Source organism: Haliaeetus albicilla, chromosome 3, assembly GCF_947461875.1.
Source record: "Haliaeetus albicilla chromosome 3, bHalAlb1.1, whole genome shotgun sequence".
In the NCBI taxonomy this organism is placed as follows: Eukaryota; Metazoa; Chordata; class Aves; order Accipitriformes; family Accipitridae; genus Haliaeetus; species Haliaeetus albicilla.
The window spans coordinates 65,971,545-65,990,845 of NC_091485.1; the positions used below are offsets into that span (position 1 = coordinate 65,971,545).

A 19,301-nucleotide genomic window follows, 5' to 3' on the forward strand; every position below is an offset into this window, starting at 1 on the left:
ATGATCTCCTGCTGAATTCATTTTCCACTTTTAAAATTAAATTATGGGCCAGATCCTCATCAGATTTAATACAGCTATTGCCTATTAAGCAGCTGATGGTCTGGCCTTGTACAGAGATTATTCCTCTTCTCTCTTTGAAGCAAGAACACAACTGAAGAATCAGATTTTGATCTCACGTGAAGTCAGTGAAAACAACGGTTTGTGTCTGATGCATTCATCGTGAGAAATCATTAGTTTTCCAAAAAGCTGGGGAAAAACACAGCATTCAAAAAACAAAAGAACAAAAGGTTGTAAAAGATACTATAAATCTTTTATTTCTTTTTAGTTACTATGCAATGCCCTTCATTTTGAAGGAAACGGTACAATCAATGGTCTGTACTTCTTTCTCAGGAAAAGAAGATATTTGCACTAACAATTTAACATTTACTGACAAAAGACAGCTTACAGAAAATGCTCATGGTGGAAAAAAAATCATGTTTTATGATTACACTTGTTATTGTGGATGATTCCATGAAGCGTTACAATGTCAGGAATTTCAAGTGTGCATTTAAAGAAAGCTTCTAATTCAATATTAATGCAAAAGAACCATCTAAACCACCGGTGTTTGAAGTCACCCTGATTTCTTCCTATCCACAGTTTAAGGAAAAAAAAAAAATCTTATCTGAAAGTCTAAGCCCATTACACAACACACCTGGCCTTATCACTGCACATTGATTTATAAGAGTAGTCAACACATACTCAGTTAACAGTAGATTTCTTACAAATAGAAACTGCTGTTGGAAACAATCCTACCTCTACTTAGTTACTAGTCTCTGATCTGTTATATAAAACTAAAATTTTGCCTTCAAAAAAAAAAATTTGTTCCTACATGGCTGTTAGAATTATGGTTGGTGCTGTTAATTGTCAGAAAAGCACAGGTGGGAAACCACTCGACAACACACTTCACACACCCAAGGACAGACCTTTGGTGAAACTTAACCAAAGGAGAAGAGAAAAAGAAAACCACCATTACATTCAAAATCTGAAATATATTCATCACATAGTATTACCTATTTTAGTACTGAGAGTGTATTTTTGAATTTAAATGAACAAAACTTAAGAAGCTTGCCTAGGGTTTCATTTATACAAAACAATTGAAAGTTTAATTCCATAGTCTAGGGTCCTTCAGTCTGAAGAATATATTTTTCCAAGTAAGAAAACATAGTTTTTGAATTAGCTTTTGGGTACTTTCCCTGCCTACCCTACAACTGCCTACTATGTTGCCCAGGTGAGCCCTAGGGAGTTGCTGTAATCAATACTTTGCATTCACACAGAATCAGGCACAACTTGAAATAGTCTTCAGTTTATGTCCTTGTTCACTGCCATGGAAGGTGAATGTCTAAATTATGTTTTTAAAATTACTCAATCAAAGGATAATTGTAGATTTTACTATAAAGCCTTTTCCAAGACATTATTTGCATCAAACACACCAATACTCCAGGGAAATAAGACTGCTCATCTACATTTCCTAGCTGGAGCTACATTTACACATCTGGGGCTCAGTCTTGCCAGCCTTAACATGTGCGTAATAATATTCACAGCAGTCATCCTATCAGTACTGGTAGGTATGCCCAAATGAGTAAATTCATATAGGTGATTAAGTGTTGGCACTATCAAAGGGCTTTTAAAACAAATACTAACTTTAACTGTTAAAAACACAAGGGAAAGTTCAAGCATGACAAGACAGACAAAGACACCAGAGAACAGCCTGCAGCACGATCATCAGCTTAGTTTACAACTGCTGTGTAATACACCTCTCACCAAATCAGCACAGCTCCTGGATTTCCAGCGGGAAGCTGAGGCCAAAGTTTGGGCTGGATTCCATGAGCCTTGTTTGGACAAGAGGCCCTTTGAGAAACAGCTTTCACAGCACTACTTGTTCTCCCCCAGTGATTATGCAACCTCAGATCCTCCACGCTCCCACCAGAGACCTCAGATTGAAATTCCAGGCCCTTATTCACAAAGAAACATAAATATACACTTAACTTCAAGCACATGAATAGTCTTAAAGATTTTCAAGTGGCTCAAGGTAGGGTCTACTCACAACCTCTAACTTCACTGTAGGCTTAGGACCTTTGCTGAACCAGAAGTTCTACAGAAGGATCACACCTGAATTTCTGTATGTCAAAGGAGCTGCAGAGAAAAGCACTTTTTTTTCCTATTCTTCTCCCCTCTCTTGTGATCTGTCTCTTGAAGTAGACAGAGACACAAAAAAGTCTGGTTTTGTGGAAGATCTTTTTCTTTAAAATCAAGCTCTAGAAATCCCAGCCTAGTCTGCAGACAGTAACTAAGTACAGCAAAGACAAGAAACTAAAACATTTGTGGTGTGCTTCTACAGCAATTCTTGTCCCCAAATCCAACTCATTACAGGTCCACAGCTTTAAAACCAGACTGCTTAGAAATGTTTGCAGTGGTGTTTAGTAGCACCTATTAAATAACACTGCCTAATCAACAGGTAGGGAAAAAAGGACCCGCCTGTTAAAGATTCAACAGTTGCATCTTTATCTGCCAGAATAAGAAATCCCTGTATGGAGGTAGCCCTCTTCCAAACTAAATTTAAAAAAAAAAAAAAAAAATCCAGGCCTCCTCCCACCCCTCCCCTTCCACTTTTACACATAATGAATGCCAGGAGACAGAATAAATCCCCAAACATAGCTTGCAGAGAAACATAAAGATTCCAAATATCTGTTTTAAATACTGAACACCTGTATCCCAGGTGTCAGAGGAGCACATAGGTTTTATAACACAGCAGAACGCATGCCAGACGCTGCTTTGCTGTGAGGCAAGCTCCCCCCTTCACTTTCCAACCTAGCAAGGCAGTGCAAGCTCTGGGATTCTTTGCTAAGGCCCTATGCCTGTGGGGGAATTTATCCCAGAAGGCGTGACCGGTACAGAGAAGCACCAAGATCAGCACAAGACACGATTTCAGTTGGTCAAAGAAGCTTTGCTCTCCATTCCCAGGCAGATTTGGTCCTTCTTTTATTAAAGAAAAAAAGTAAAAAAAAAAGAACAGAAAACAAAGCCGGACTATGCAGGGTATCTGAGAAAGAGAGAAATGGCTAAGTGTCATAGTTCTGATGTTTCAGACACAAGGGAAAAATATTTTCACAACTAGTTTACTGTTTAGTACCCTGTAGATACATAATATTTGACACTTATAGCAGTTTCTATACTTTATGACCTAGAATATACTTTAGATCACTAATGAAAAATAAACCCATTCAGAGGACTGGAAAATGTGCATAACAACTTACTTTCAAATGCAAGCTTATGAAGGGATTTTTTTTTTTTAACTTTCAAAAATATCTGTAAGAAAATATTATTTTACATACCTATATTACACAGTGAAATAAACTTTGTTATGTACAAGGTTTCAGTACGAAAGAAACCACAGCCAGACATTTACTCATGGTCTAGATAATCTCAGTTGTCTTGTATCAGTCAGTACAACCGAGAGACTCTCCTTCACTCTTTTTCAGACTATTTCAGTGATCATTTCAGCTTTTAGTAGTTACTAGTAGTTGTATAAAATCTGTGTGCAGACATCCACATATTAACCTTATTACAGTTAGATATGGGTAGTTATTATGCTCTCAAAGCAAGGTTGCACATCTTCTTGACAACCACAGTAACTTGAGTATAATTCAATTGCATATTGGACAAAAAAAACCCACTTAGTGCAGACACCTGAGCTATAGCATTCTAAGGAAGCTTAGTGTTAAAACTCTCCTTTGGATTTGGGTATTTCACAGCCCAAAATGAGAGCACGGGAGTCATTAAGGAAACCATATATGGTGTATTTGCATAACCCTAAAAATTATTTTCCTTCCTGAAGTGAGGATGAAGTAGTCTTTCACAGTTTTTTCCTAGCTTGTGTATTTTAGGCAGAAAACACAACACCACAATCTATTTGGATCACATTGGCAAAGTTGCTTCATATAGACTTAACTCATCAAAAGCTGGTATCTACCTATTCTTAAAAGACAAACCTCACTCCAGTCTCAGGGGTGGAAAGGACACGGAGTACTTTGCTATTTGTGGTATAACTGTAAACAACTGTGGGGAAGACCATATTAACTATGCTTCAAGTTTACATCACACTGTTAGTTTCCATTATTTAAATGAACTCATGCGTATCAAGTTCACCTCATCACTATTATGCTTTAAGGGGAAGGAATTTTGAATTAGAAACTGTCTCCAAATCAGTGTTTGCTCACACACTTCAGATCCCAGGACAAAGATCTGACAAAGTGCTGCCTGTGTGGGAGACCTGTTCAACAGCTGAAAAACAGTTCAGGGAATATTCAAGGCAGGCAGCACTGCACTCCCCCTCCCCTCCTGTTTAACAAGGGACTTGTACAACAACTTTGGAGGCATGTCCTCTCCTTTTCTCTAATGCTATAGCTCAGCTGCGTATCACAAAAATTAGCAAAAAAGAAACATGAAATCCCTAATGAAGAGGAAATTGCTCTGCAGCGAGGAAGGAAAAAAGGAACACCCAAAACTCGCCACCTGTGATGCCTTCCAGCCTGTGCTCCCTCCCATCACTTCCCAATCACAGCTGTGTTTACCGTGGTGCAGAACATGCAACATGCTCACCGCCAGCAGCACCCAGCTGAGAGGCCACCCTCTCAAGGGACAGCTTACTCAAGACATACTCCTGCACATGAGCAACCTGCTTCTACTGCCTTGATGTGTACCACAGGTGTAATCAGGAGCTCTGCCACTTGTTTTAGGGGAAGCCAGGCAGCCTGTAACAAGCACTGGCATAGCTCGGTATCTGCCTGTCAGAGTACCAGCACACACCAATGCGCAGACTGCTTAATCAGGGTTGCAAACTTCCTCCTCCCTGGGACGGGTCAGCAAGAAATGTATCTTCTGTGCTCAAAGCCACACACTGACAGCAAAGGAGGAGCTCCCCCAGCCCATCTGCAAGTCCCTATCAATTAAGAAGGCACCAGGCACATCAAACCCATTTCATTAAAACTAGTGGGTTTCTCCTTTACACCTTCTGGGGGGCTGGCTACCAACCCAAGCCTTGCACCAGGCAAGCAAGCAGCTTGCTGCAATACCGACAGGAGCCACAACTGAAGAGAAACAGGGGAAGAGGGGGGAAACAATGTCCTCACGCTTCTCAGCTACCAAACTAATCATGTGCTCAGAGCTGCATGGCCATGTCCTGAAAGTTGTTGGCTCCTTCTTAATAGTATTAAATACTATTAACTTCTGCTGATAAGTAGACGTCAAAGGCATTCAGCATCTTGTAGGGTCAGGCCTCCTGGCAGATGGTTGAGGGAAAGGCTATGCACGAAAAGGGCAGAGAGGAAGGGAAAGAGATGGGAGTGGAGAGGGGTAGAATTGCCCTGAGTTTTATCTTCTGCAAATAAGTCAGTGGTTTTGTCATCAAGCACTGAAGGAGTTAAGCACTAAAGCACAGACACTTAATCAGCTTTCCCCCTTCCTTTCACATGTGACTGGAATGAAGCTGCACCGAAGCGGCCCAAAGGGCTTATAACAGCTCAATTTCGCAGCCTTCAGTTTTAATCCCCATCACCCAGGCTAAGCAGTATGGTGGTGCTGAGGCTGCTACTCCACAGCAGTCCGAGCACCTGGATGACGATGGTCGTCCTCCTCCTCTTCCTCCTCCTCTGCAGCCTGCAGGTGGCTGGAGAGCTCCTGGATCACAGCAGCCCTCCCAATCTGGTCATTTCTCCTCTTCTCCATAATCAGGTCCTCCAGGCTCTGAAACTCCAGCGTGTGGCTGCGCTTGTCGCCCAGCCGGATCTGCAATCGGTAGGGCTGCTTGCCTATGCGCAGCTCCCCGCCGATTTTAAACTCCCGCTTGCCATACCGGCACCAGGCGGCAAAACACTCAGAGTTTCTCCAGCTCAAGTCCCGGTCCTTGCAACCCACCTGCTCCAGGGCGTTGCGCACCACCACGGCCGGGCTGAGGGGTTTGTAGCGGTACAGCCGGTTGGCAATGCGGCCCCGTCTGCCCTGGCTGGCGTCGGTGAGGAAGCTGTTCACCACCTCCAGCCTATGCAGGTGCACAACTTGAAAATCCCCAACGTAGACCACCCAGTGCGGATACTGGGCCTGGCACACAAACTCCACCAGGTCACCCGGTTTGCACCTATTCAGCAGGTTCTCTGGAGTGTAGGTGCTCAGGTGCCCCCCGCCGCCTTCATCACCCTCCTCCGGCAGCGCGTCCTCCTCGGAAAAGCTCTTTTGGTAAATACACTCGTCCCGGTAATAGACCGAGCACTCCACCTCGTGCAGCTGGGGATCGTAGGGCTGCAGGGCAGGGTGCTCACCCCCCAGCTCATGCACCGAATCCTGCTGCTGCTCCAGCTCATCATCGTCATTCGAAAAGATGTAGGAGACCCCGATCCTGGGCCCTTCATCCCTGTCCATACCCGTCGGGTCGGCCGTGGGAACTTCCTTGTAGTTCAGGTGGGTCAGCTTCTCCACCTGGTTCCCCATGCCCGCTGCAACGACAGACACACGGCGGGGCCGTGAAGGTGGGCGCGGGGGCTGAGCGGCTCCCAGAGAAGCAGCGGGGGGGGCAGAGCGCGGCTCCCCCCATCCCCGCGCACCCCGCCTCTCCCCGCTGCGACACAGCCCCCGGGGGAGGAGGGGGGGGGGCTGCGAGAGCCCCTCGGCGAGGGGCAGCGGTGGCCGCAGGGGGGTGCGGACCCCCCCCCCACACCCGCACAGGAGAAAGGCGAGGCGGCGGCACCGCCACCTGTTAGGCGGCAGCGAGGAGGAGGAGGAAGGCGCAGGAGCCGCCGGGGGGGGGGAGCGGGCAGGCGCCGAGCCACCTGTTAGAAGGGGGGGCTGCAAACGCCGGGGAAGGTCCGGAGGTCCCAGTTGGGGACGGCCGAGTTGCGAGCCGAGCCGGGCTGCCGGCCAGGTGCGCCTCACCCCCCCCACTCTTCCACCACCGCCCTCCCCCGGCACACCGGGCGGCTGCAAACTTACCCGGCGGGGAAGGCTGCGCGGCGCCGGGAGCGGCTCTAGGGCGAGCGGGCGGCGGAGGCGGCGGCGCGGCTGCTGGCGCTGGGCGCGCAGCGCGGCTGGATCATGGCCCCGGCCCGGCGCGGCTCCGCGCTCCCCGCGCAGCAGCAGCGCCCGTGCGCCGCGCTGCCGGCACTGGGGCTGTGCAACAAGCGCCGGAGAGGCACGGCCGAGGGGAGGGAGGCTGGATCCGGCTGCGGACGCCCCGGCGAGTGCTCAGCCCCCAGCATTTAAAGAGGCAGCCCTTTTTTTTTCCCCCCCTTTTTCCCCCCCCCTCTCCTTCCTCCCCCCCTCCTTTCCTCCTCCCCGCACCTTTTTCCCCTCTCCTCTCTCCTACATGCCAAGCGCTTTGCTCCCCGCCGAGGCTGATTTGCAAGCGGAGGTCGGGCGGCAGGGCTCTCGCCGCCGCGGCTGCAAAGCTCTTCGCGGCGCTTTGGCAAGCGGGAGCGGGCGTGCAACACGCTCGCACACAAACTCGCACACGCACGCTCACGCGGGGCCCCTTTAAGGGAACGGTGCCATAAGGCAGCCCAACCCGCCCGTTCGGTCGGGAGGGGGGGAGTCCCTGGGAGCCGGAGTTTGCCCGGGACAGCACCGAGAGATGCAGAGCCTCGGTGCGGGGCCGTGGGAATCACCCCGGGGCGCGGAGGGGCGCGCAGCTGCCCGCGGGGGGAAGCGCCGGCCGCGGAGCCCCTCTCCGCGCAGCCCCTCTCCGCGGGGGCGCCGGGAGGTGCCTTCTTGGGACCGCAAACAATAACAGGGAAGTTGTAAAGCGAACAAAATCCAAGAGCCCGGCCCTCCTCGGCTGACTTTGTGCCTTCGATGCCTCCATGAGTGGAGCGTGTAATTAGTTTTATTAATTTCTTTTCTTTCCGACTCTGAGAGATCACTCTCTTTTTCAATATAGAAGATTATGATTCTTTCCCCCTGGAAAGGCATTATCAGAACTGGTGGGAATATATTTCTTCCTGTGTTTGGGAGAATGCACAACAATATTCTGCTTTTTCATTAGCGCCTGGTTAGTCTACTAGGTGGGTTTATTATTGCTACTATTCTAACATGCACTGGTAAATCCATGCTGTTAAAATAGACTGCAGAGATAATTTATGGAAGCTACGAGTAATGTCTTTAATTTTGTCTCATGTATTCCCTTTGTTGCCTTGTAATTTATAAACCCAACTGCACACCGCTGTTTCAAGGATTCGCTAAACAGCGGCGAGTGAAGGAACAAACGTAGTGTCACCAGGGTGCTGGGCGCTGCCCACAGACTCAAAGAATACCGTTTCCATCAGATTATACGCCTTTGTGGTTTCAAATATAGATCTGCCCTTTGGGGTGGGGAGAATTGCTGCTGCTGGGGCTGGGGAGATGCTCGCTCTGCTCTGCTTGGGATGGTGGGGCAGTTGCAAGCAATCGCAGCGGGTGACAGGCAGCTGGATCAGGACCTTTTTGTTTTGAATTCACCTGGTGACTATGACTACGGGAACATTTCAGAGACCTGAAAAGCACATCAAGGGCGTGCTTTTGAAATGAGTCTCCCAGACACCCAGCCCCAACACACACGCGTTTCCATTTGTATCCCGCTGTGGTTTCAAACAACGCACACACATTCCTTTCACATTCAGCTATGCTAGATGTACTTCAGCCTCAAGATTGGACCAGCGCTACTTGAGTAAACCTCCAAAATGTTGTTTTTCAGCACTGCCCATTTCACTCTACAGTTCATCTCCTCTATAGCTGCTGTTGGACAAAAGAGGGCCCTGCTTCATAGTCAGAGCTTTGTGAAATTGCTTCAGTAATTATGAATAGGCATGTGTAAAGGTGAGAGTATCCTAAAAGGAGGAGCTAGGCTGAATATGGAAGTGACTTTTTCGTGTTCTCCCATTTATATTGGAAGCTGTGTCTCAGCGCCATACCTGCTATCTTTGAAGCAGTTTTATTTCTTAGCTAAAATGGTTTGGCAGCCCTGGATCGAAGGCCAAGTTTCCTTTTGAATTTGCTGCAATGTGTGGCAAGTTGTGTCTGTGCAGGAGTAGAAACTCAGTATTGCCCAGAGGAGTCACTCGTATGTGCGTGCACATCCACACTCTGTCTTGTTCTCTCATTTCTTCCTGCCTGCTTCAACTCACCCCAGTGCTTAATTTTCTGCACCGTGTCAGCCGCTTTGATCTCTTTGATCTCTTTGAGTTTCCTTTCAATGACTGCTCCTCGGAATCCACATTCTCTGATCAATCTGCTGCTTTCTAGGATCAGAAACCACTGGCGAGTATTTTTGTGTCATAAAACACATACATAATGACATACTGCACCTGCAGATAAGGCACTGGGTGGAAAATCCACAAAGGACTTACAGTGCCTATGTATCACCTGGGCTGGTGCCTAAAATTATGCTGCTTAAAACTTCTGTGTGCTTAACCTCTAAGCCTCAAAGCAGCTAAACTCCACAGGCGCAAGGGACAGGGGCTGGTGGCAGTGGCATGCTATCTCAGTGCCTATGCTTTTATAGAGAGTATTGACCTCTTGCATAGCTTTTGAAAAAAAGCACTTTGGTGCTTATCTGCTAAAGATAATCCAGTCTGCGGATATGGAGTGGAGGGAGGAATGGTTGCTCAGTTGCTGAGCTGGGAGCCCAAACTGCAGCAGGGCAGAGTTGAAGACACCTTGCTCTGACCTTGCTAGTGGAGGGTCCTCGATTAGGTGACTCCTTGCTCAGTGTGCTGGCATTTGTTATCCAGTTTTGAGGTATTCAGTTCTGTGTTCATGTCACAGGGGGAACACTGTGGATAGCACAGTTACAGCTGTGCTTGAACACCTATGGAAGTAACAGGGGTGCCCACACTGTTAAATAAGGTGACTCCCTGGGGTCACCCACAGGTCCCAGTCACTTGCTCATCCAGATTGCATAAGTATTTGTTCCTTGTAGATTCTCTTTTGGAGTGAAAACTCCACCCCAGACAAAAGCCAGGTGTGGTTGTGGGCCTGCTCTACTCCAGGCAACTTCCCCATTTGAGTCTCTCCAAGGACTGCAAGGAATCAGGGGTGAATCTACATGAGGTCTGGCTCCCTCTGCTCTACACAGCCCTCCAACACTTTCCCAGCTGATTTTGCACATCCGTATCCTCTGAATCTATTGTTGAGTGCAGCCACACATATCTACAGTTTCACGTCATAAAAATACCATTCTAGCGGGTTGCAGCGTGGCTTGTAAGATATTTGAGATGCTTCAAACTTGATTGCCCGTAACATACACTCTAAATAGTAATTTCCCTTTTAAGGCCAAAAAACCTGTCATGTTGCAGGGCTCTCTGGAACACATTGGCAAAGTTGCTTCCAGTTGGGTCTGGAAACCCAAAGCTGCATGGCTATATAGTCCGTTGACGTATACAGAACACAGAGGGGACTGTACCTCTTGGCTTAGAGGCTGTGGACCATCTATGGAGCAGGTGCATTTGTTAGACTATCTAACTATGTAGCTGATATGATCCAGGGACCTTTGTAGTGCTAGTTCTGGTTGCTTTAAACTTAAGCTCTCTAGTTTTGAGAATTAGGTGTCAAAGTTATTTTGTTGCTCCAACGGTATATCATCTTGTTCTTCCAATGCTATCTTATTTTTAACCTTACACACACCTTACATCCAGAGATTAAAAAGGTGATGTGGTTTTGAAGTCACAGTTCATCCTTACTTGGATGTGAAATGCTGTGTTCCCATCGTTATTGTTATTAAAAGATATCCAGTGTGAGAAGAAAGAATTCTTCTTGTTATATATTTATATTTTTCTTAGAGAGCAGTGCCTCTGAGTAAGACAAGGTTTAGTATCATGTTCTGTAAGCATGTTGTGTTTCACAGGTATTCAGGCAGCTGATGGCTATGACACCCTTGAATTATTTAATAGCTTCCATTTCTTTTTTCAGTAGAGTTTTATAAGAACTGAGATAAACTATGCTCCATTTGGCATGCAAGCACTCTACTTGCATCACAGACCTAGCAAACTAGAGTGCTTAAAAGCCATGGTGGAATTAGGGGCACCGGAGGAATAAACCACTTCCTAGTGAAATCCATGGAAGTTCTTCCATGGAGTTCTGTAGAAATCAGTCATGCCCTTAACTGAGGAAGGTGTGTGACCTGAGAGCTCCTTGAAGGATGGTGTCCTTCCATGTCAGCCATAGCTGAGTCCACCAAGGACATTTGGATTCAGAATTGTAACATCTCATTTGTTGCCTCTCTGTCCTCCAGTAGAAGCTGCATCCCTGAGTCAGGCACCAAGTTCTTGTAAAGCCAGGAATGCCACCTAAAATGAGATTCATCAAAGCTGGCACACCTGAGGTAGCTGGTGGGGAATAGGACATAAAGTTATCATCCTGACAGCTGTTGGAAAATGGCGCTTCCTTTCACTTATGTTACACAGCGTAATACTCTCCCAAGGTTAAGTGCTTTGATGAGGTTGGCTGTTTCTCACACACAAGAGAAAATGGTGTCATGTCATTTAATAAAAAGCATTAATATTTCAGATTGCTTCCTTGGGGTATGAAAGACCAAGGTTGAAGTCTCTCATCTCGCTGAAGGAACTTGAACCAATATCTCCCAGGAGAGTACTGAAAGCCACCAGACTGTAGACTATTTTTGAGCAAGTCGTGCTCTCTCTGTCCCACTGAAGCTGTTCAGCTTTGTATGGGCTCATTAAATATCCATTCAGTCAGTTGGGAAAAAAAAAGAAAAGAATGACAATGGCTCTTAGATCAGATGCAGGAAGGGGATGAGAGTGCTTTGAGGTCCCCTCTAATGAATATTCAGATGTCTCACAGTCATGCGATATCTTAATCAGGAGTTATTCAGACAGACCCACCAGAAAGATCTGAAAGTTTTGCTTTTAGAGCATGCGTATGGAAAAGTTTTGTTCCTGTCTTCTCAGGAAGACATTGGGCCTCTGGGTCTCGCATGTCCTGCATGGCTGGTGTAACCCAGATGCAATTAGATATCAGCTCCTCTTGGTTTCTGTTGTGTTAGAGCCATACTGATACCTCTGTTGGACCAGGCCTTATGAAGTGGTCTAGGACAGAGCACAACTAGTTTGTGACTTGTGTTGGGCTTATGTGTGGAATAAGCATGAAGCTGTCACTACTCACTGGCTCTGCTTGTGTCTTCAGGAGAAATATTGGGAATTCAGATAACCAGAAAATTTATGCACTTCAAAATGTTGACAAGTATCATGAGAGTCTTGGTATTTCTAAAACTTGAGATTCATGATATTTGCCATAACGTGAGAGATATAATGAGCTTCTGGTGTCAGGAAGGTTTTATCTGCATTTAACCTGTAAACATTTGATGACACCAACAAGAGGTGCTTCTGAACATATGATCTTTTGTATTCCATATAGTGTAGCATGGCCCACCATGTATTCAAGACCTGAAAGTGAGGAGAGCTGCAGATCAGAGAGAGGCCTGCATCTTGAGAACAGAGAGGGGAAATTCTGCCTTGTTTATCACATCAGCAAACTCTGTTTTTTCTAAAACTCGCTGAAAGCTTATGGCTCTGTTAACTACTTTCAACATTGTAATTTGTGGCTAAAAGTGATCTGTGGCAAAGTAAATTGCTGAGATAGATTGCCAAAACCATGGAGTTTTTGACTGAGGCATCCAAGCTATATCTCAGAAGAAGCTCTTCTACTGTAAGATTTTAATTGGTACATTCCAGCAAATGAAAATGAAGAAACTCATATGTCAGTAGACGCCTGGATTCTTAGGAACTGCTATCAAACTGACTTGAGCAGCAGGCAAAGCTTAATTAAAATGCAGTCTGTTTTTTTTTCCAGGAAACAGCAACTATATTTCAAACATAACAAGGAAGGAGGTACAGCACATGCATCTTTCCAGCATGAGAACTACTAGTCCCTTGCATCTCTCATCTCTCTCTTGTGCTGAGCTTCTCCCCCAGAAACATCTCCTTTAATGTGTCTTTTAGCACGTCACTGGACTGCTGGCTGCCTTGGTAGCATAGCGTGTCCCTTCGTATGCAGCCAGGAGAGGGTGGGACTGCTGTGTTCAGTGGAGAAACTTATGATGATTGCTCCTGGTATGCAATGCCTAAGCAGAAGCCATTAGTAAAGGGAAGGAGTCTTTTCTTTTGCTGTTGCCATGCTGCTAATAAAACATTTAAGTATTAAAAGTAATGTGAGGTAAACACATCACTCTTTCCAGCAAATATATGGTGTGACTACAGGTTACACAGAGAAGTTGTGGCTGCCCCATCCCTGGAAGTGTTGCAGGCCAGGTTGGATGGGGCTTTGAGCAACCTGGTCTAGTGGAAGGTGTCCCTGCCCATGGCAGGGGGGTTGGAATGAGATTATTTTTAAGGTCCCTTCCAACTCAAACCATTCTATGATTCTATGACTGTGTGCTCATGCCTCCATTTTAAATGGGGAGGAACAGAGGAACCACCCAGCAAAGTGGCTCCTTCTGTGACACTGGTGGTGTCTGTGCCAGAATATGAGGCTAATCACGTCAGAACACGTGGCCATCCACAAAGTGGTAACACAGCTGGGGATCTGTGGGGTCTGCTGTCTTTATTCTCTCTTTGGATGCTTGCTGATTTGCCCCAGAAGTACTGGCCACAGCTGCTCCCCACAACCATCTCTGCAGGTCCATGGCAGGGTAGAGGTCCATGGCAGGGTAGAGGTCCATGGCAGGGTAGAGGAGCAGGAATCGGGCAGTTAATCCACCTTGTCATTCACCCATTAGATTGGGAAACAGGTTAATTTTTTTCTTCCCCGGCCAATGGAAAGCAACAGAGCTACAAAGCCTCAAACTACCTGCAAAGGTGATGGTTAGGGCTTTCCGCTGGACCTGCTCCAAATCCAGCAGAGCAGGACTCATCCCCTTGCTGGTCTCAATTGCTGAGGCTGCAGTGCCGCCGGGGGAGCAGCTGTGTGGTTTGTACCCAGCCACCTGTACTGGGGAAGGCCTTGGGCTAACCTGGGTTGCAGTGTGGGAGTGGAGGGTAGAAAGGGAACGGTGCACAGCTTGCCCTCCGCGTGGGGCTCTCATGAGTCTCGTGTCACATTTCTTATTGCCCACAGCTCTCACCACAGATGGATCCACAGAGTGAACCTGCATCTGCCCCAGGTGTGTTGTGAGCACGCCTGTGGGACGGGGATTTGCTGAGCAAGACAAGGAGGGAAGAGGCAGCTGAAGGATCTGCTCTGGGGCGTTAGTGTTGAGGCAGGGCTCGGACAAGCTCACGGGCTGGAGGTTGCATCAGTCCGAGGCGGCTTTGCACACACCCCCCAGCAGAATGAGACACCAGCGAAGTTGGGTGAGAGCGCTATGACACCCTTGAGAGCACCGAGGATGCTTTAGCAATGAATTCAGACTTCTAAAGAAATGAAATGGGAGGATCTATGGTTTCAAGCTTCTGGTCTCCCTTTGTGAATAGAAGCTACTCCTACCTGTTGCACTGAAGTGCTGCAAAGATAAATAAACCCATTAAGGTCCTGAGGTGCTCAGAGTGCCTGCTAACAAGGCCCACGGAGACAGAGAGGAAAATCGCTAGGTAGGTGCTAGATTTTTTCAGGCAGTAGGAGTGTCCGAATTTGAATCAGCCTGCTGATGTCCACAGTGCTCAGGGAGGTCCTTGACTCCTTACCCAGGCCAGCCTCTGGAAATGACATGCAGTAAACTACAGCAGCATGCATGCCAAACACCTTCCACGGAGGTGATTTTCAGTTGGCTGCAAGCATCCCTCTCCCGTAACTCACTAATGATGCTGCTGAGACCTTGGAGGCTGCAGGGGACCAGCCGAGCCTCGGCAGACTGAAGTCACTCCTGTGTATTCGTTCATTACTGCCTGCAACCAAGAACCATTTTCTACCTTGGTTAAAGACACGCCTTGAGACAACCTGCTCAGCTTTGTAGACAAATAGCAGGTATGGTGGCTTCTGTGTTAAACAATTGCTGCCCCTTTGCAGAAGGCACACGAGCATGAGGAAAAGCCACTGTGCTGAGAATGAGGAATGCCACTGTGCTTCTTGTTTAAGAAAGCATTGGTATTATCCTTGTCTTCCACTAAGCCCTTTCTGTTAGTGCCTGTGGGAGGAGAGCAAGGAGCAGATGGTTATTCCTTCAATCCTGTGAACTAGTTAGATGAAAATCATATTCCTAGTAGAATCTACTGTCAAGGAAACTTCTGGTCTGCTGGATGGCACTGCTGGGTAGGATTTATAAAGTGCTCTCTGGATAATGATGTGTGTGCTCATAATAATGACTTTAATACCTGTTAGAACTGACAGCTGTATGCGTTTGCCTTTCTGGAGACAGATGTTCTCCTGCCTGGTTATGTGGGTTGATTCCAACTGGGGAAAGAGGACAGTGTGAACACAGTGCTGTTCATTGCTATTTCATACCCTTTTTTTTTTTTTTTTTTTTTTCCCCACTCCCTCCCTCCCCTCTTTCCTTCCCTGGGCTGTCTGCTAGGCAGGAGTCTGACACGATCGCATCAGCTGCTGCAGGGAAGCCCCGTGGCCATTCCAGTTCATCCTCCTCCATCGGCTGTCAGAGCATAGGAGGGAGGCTCAGGGCAGGGCTCTGAACTCGTCTCAACTCAGCAGCACTCAAAGCAGTTTGATGATGCTGTCGATCCTCACTTGTGATACCAGCTGCAGACTGGGCTTGACACTCATGCTTACAGGCAGCGCTTAATTTCAGACAGTCCCCGTATATGTTAAAGTTGTCGGCTCCACACCAAATCCCTTTTCTTGGCTCTTTCTGTGCAGCATGGTATTCTCTTGCTCTAAGTGTTTTATAGTTCCACATGAAGGAGATAACAGCATGAGCAAAGCTGTGGGTAAAGATAAATCATCTGTAGGGGAAAATACGAACACTTTATTTTTTGGAAAGCGGCAAGGCCACCATGCCAAGGGACGAAAACGCTTACTGTAGTAAGTGTCTGCAACAATCAGCTTAAATATCCACTGCCTCAAATTCAAAGTGATTTCAAAGCAAAACCATTTTGCAATGCAGCTTTTGTATTAGAATGAGCAATATAAAGACACTCCTCTAAGGAAGATACAGATTCTAATTTTTCACCTGAAATGTCCTTCATTTGTTGTTAAAAACTAAATCCAATTCGTAGTTAAGTTGAGGGAAAGACTCCAACTGACTTTAAGGGGAGACAAATGAAGTTGTATGCACCATGCTTTTCCAGGGATGCACTGTTTCAACGGTCTGATTCTACTGGGTGTTCTCCCATTTTAGCATTTACTGTCTACTGATCCTAAGAGTATCTAATCAGAAGCAGGACAGTATTATTTTGCTGGTATAGAGTAGAAGATCAGGCAAAACAATTCCTACAGTTTGTGCCATTTCTTTGTTCAAAGGTCTAATGATAAAATCCAGGTGGAGATAATGTCTTCGGAATAAGATGTCATGAACTATAGCTTGGTTACAACAGGAAAAATGAGCAATTAGTCTGATTTTGGATCCTCTGAAGAAGTGCCTCCGTGACTGTGTCACACAGAACAGTTTTGTGTATTAATGAAACTCAGCGAGATTCACAAGTCTTGTGAAATGTCACTCCTTTTTCTTTATCTTTTTTTTTTTTAATTCCATTTCACTCTTCATCCATGAGGAACTCTGAACAATTTGTGGCCTTTTAGAGTCTTGGTTGCACCTTCTTTTATAAGCGTAGAAGGGAAACATTGTCAGTTCTAGGTTTTCAGTGCAGACTAATTAAAGCCATATGATAGCCATATTTCAAGCATGTCCTTCCAAGGCCAACTGCATCCTGGGCTGTATTAATAAAAGTGTAGTCAGCAGGTCCAGTGAAGTGAACTTTCCACTCTGTTCAGCACTTTTGAGATAGCATCTGAGTGCTGCTTCAGTTTTGGGCTCCCCAGTGCAAGAAGGACAGTGACAGAGCCAACAGACACGAGTTGGAATCTGGAAAATTCCATTTTAAATATTAAGTTGGTTTTTTTTTACCAGGAGGGTGATCAAATAGTGGAATAAGTTGCTCAGAGATGCTGTGTAATCTCCACCTTTGGAAATGTTAAAGACTGGACTGGATACATCCCAGAGCAACCTGATGTAAGTAGACCTGCTTTGCACGGAGAGTTGGATTAGATGACCTCTGCAGGTCTCTTTCAGTCCGAATTATGATTCTATGATTCTCACAAGACACAGTAGATCTGCTGATTAATAATACCTACTAGATCCAGTGAATCCAATTTACAGCTTCTTTCAACTCCATCCAGGAGTCTGCTTCAGTAAGAACTAGATAAAAACTTCTGCTCGATTTGAAACTCCATGAAGAAATAAAACCCCTCGAGGCTCTCCTTGCCTAAATACTTAAGTTCTGATTTTCCTGGACTTCAAAGGAAGAAGCACTTTTCTGCTTGGAAATGTCTCTGTCTATGGATGCCTGAGAAAATTACTTTTCTTATCCTTGCAGATATACCGGGTCATCTGAACAGATGACAAATCACAAAACTGCTTCCCCGATTCTCCCTCAACTGTATGGGCTTTGAAGGACTGTGTGTGCAGTCTACCCACGGGAATAGCACCCTCTTAGTTACTTTGGGGTGGTACCCAGGAGACCTTGTCACTGTCCCATGATGGGACTGAGAGGCTTGAGCAGTGATGCTCTTCTTCTGGTCAAGGGTTTAATGAATTCCCTTCCCCGTTAGAAATTCTGACATATTAGTACTGATGAGCTGAAGTCTGAAACCCAAGCTCAACACCGTACTAAAATGACTGCAGCATCAGGTCTTATGAAAGATCTGCATTACAAATCCCAAATAAATGCATACCTTAAGGCCAGAGGTTGCCTCCATTCTTTACTGATCTGAACAGGATTGTGAGAAGGTGCTACTCTTGTAAGCAAGGCTGTGAGAGCTTGGCTCTCAAGTAATATGGTCTCTTTGGTACTGCTGTATTCAGTGCTTGTGAGGAAGGGCAACCGGGTGGCATCTTCCATGCTGGAATGAAATCACTGAGTGCCGTGCATGTCTGGGGTCCTCAGCTTTCTTGAAGCTAACCTTATTCATTCCACAAAAGAGGCTTTGAAAAGTTGATTGCTTATGTTTTAACTTTTCCAATCAGGTTTCTCTGTTAAAAGCTTCTGGTTGGAAATACCAAACCCTGTTGTTGCTAAGATTAAGGTATTTGTTTCTTAGAAATGGCTTATAAGGAGAGACCAGCACGTGGATTATTGCTCATTCTTTGCCAAGTGGAGCGAAGGTGCTTGAAGTAAATTGTGCTTCCAGTAGGATCAGTTTTGCATGTGATTTTAATAATGGCTTTGGGGAAGGAGGGGACAGATCTAAATGTTTGTATTTGTGACTCATATGGAAGAAAAAGAAAAGCAGTACTTACCACTAACATATTGGGGGTTTAGGCTGTTTTAAATGCAGATAGCAAAACCAGCTACTGTGTTTCAGTAAGAATTTAGAATGTGATTTATTTTTGCATACTAATGAAAAAATGCACCATGGTCAGATTTATGGGGTTTGGTTTTCTGGAACAGAAATTTTTTCCCACTTTATTTCTGTGTTGTTTTTCCCCCCAAGGTTTATGTCATAAGCAAAATAAATTCTAAATAATTAACTCAGCCTTGGGAAAATTGTAAATACCTGTCAGGAAACAGAAGATTTTTTGCTGTTGCTAGACAATGACCTTAACTGTGACCTGGAAAGGTTGTGCTTGTAGTTTGTGAATGAAGTCAGTAACTGTGCTGTGGTACTTCTGGCCTTATTATGAAATACACATCACAGATTGTGTCTAATTACACGTGGTGGTTTTATGATATCTGTAGCTACTGAGCCAAGACTCAGATGTCAGATATCAGCATTCTCGCTATAGTTAAATGCTGCTGCCATGTAATAGGTTCTGTTTATCTCTCCTCCAGCTTCCAAATTGCTGTGTTTTGGGTCAGTGCCCTAAGTTAATTTTTTGTAAATTCCTGACCAAAGTTATTAGCTCTCCCCTTTAAAAATGAGGATGAAGTAGTGCTGCATTATCCCCCATTCTGGGAAGCATGGCCCCAGCTTTTTTCATAATGGAGCTGACTTGTACTAGGTTTCATAAGAAGGAGATTGGTGGAATTACTTCAGTAAGGGGGTATCCAGCCTTTCTCTTAAATGAAGAGAGGAGTCTTCTGCTGGTGTTCACAGAGGTTGCAGGGTTGCTTTATCTCTTTGCAAACCTGGCAGAAGGCAGAACCATGACTGAGGACAGCAGATCCAGCCTCATTTCC

The 19,301-nt window shown here is 45.8% G+C and overlaps 1 protein-coding gene across 2 annotated transcripts; it reads right to left on the reverse strand.

Moving 5' to 3' along the window:
* Window positions 1–288: 288 nt before the first annotated feature.
* LRATD2 (LRAT domain containing 2) lies at window positions 289–7,506 on the reverse strand. 2 transcript variants are annotated; one of them, XM_069780057.1, is made up of 2 exons: window positions 7,369–7,506; window positions 289–6,527 (listed from the first exon to the last, which is right to left on the reverse strand). In XM_069780057.1, the coding sequence occupies exon 2, from the start codon at window positions 6,520–6,522 to the stop codon at window positions 5,626–5,628; it is 897 nt and encodes a 298-aa protein (XP_069636158.1). In that variant the 5' UTR covers window positions 6,523–6,527; window positions 7,369–7,506; the 3' UTR covers window positions 289–5,625. The 2 variants fall into 2 exon arrangements, with proteins under 2 accessions (XP_069636158.1, XP_069636157.1); XM_069780056.1 differs by lacking the exon at window positions 7,369–7,506 and adding an exon at window positions 7,021–7,295.
* Window positions 7,507–19,301: the final 11,795 nt, after the last annotated feature.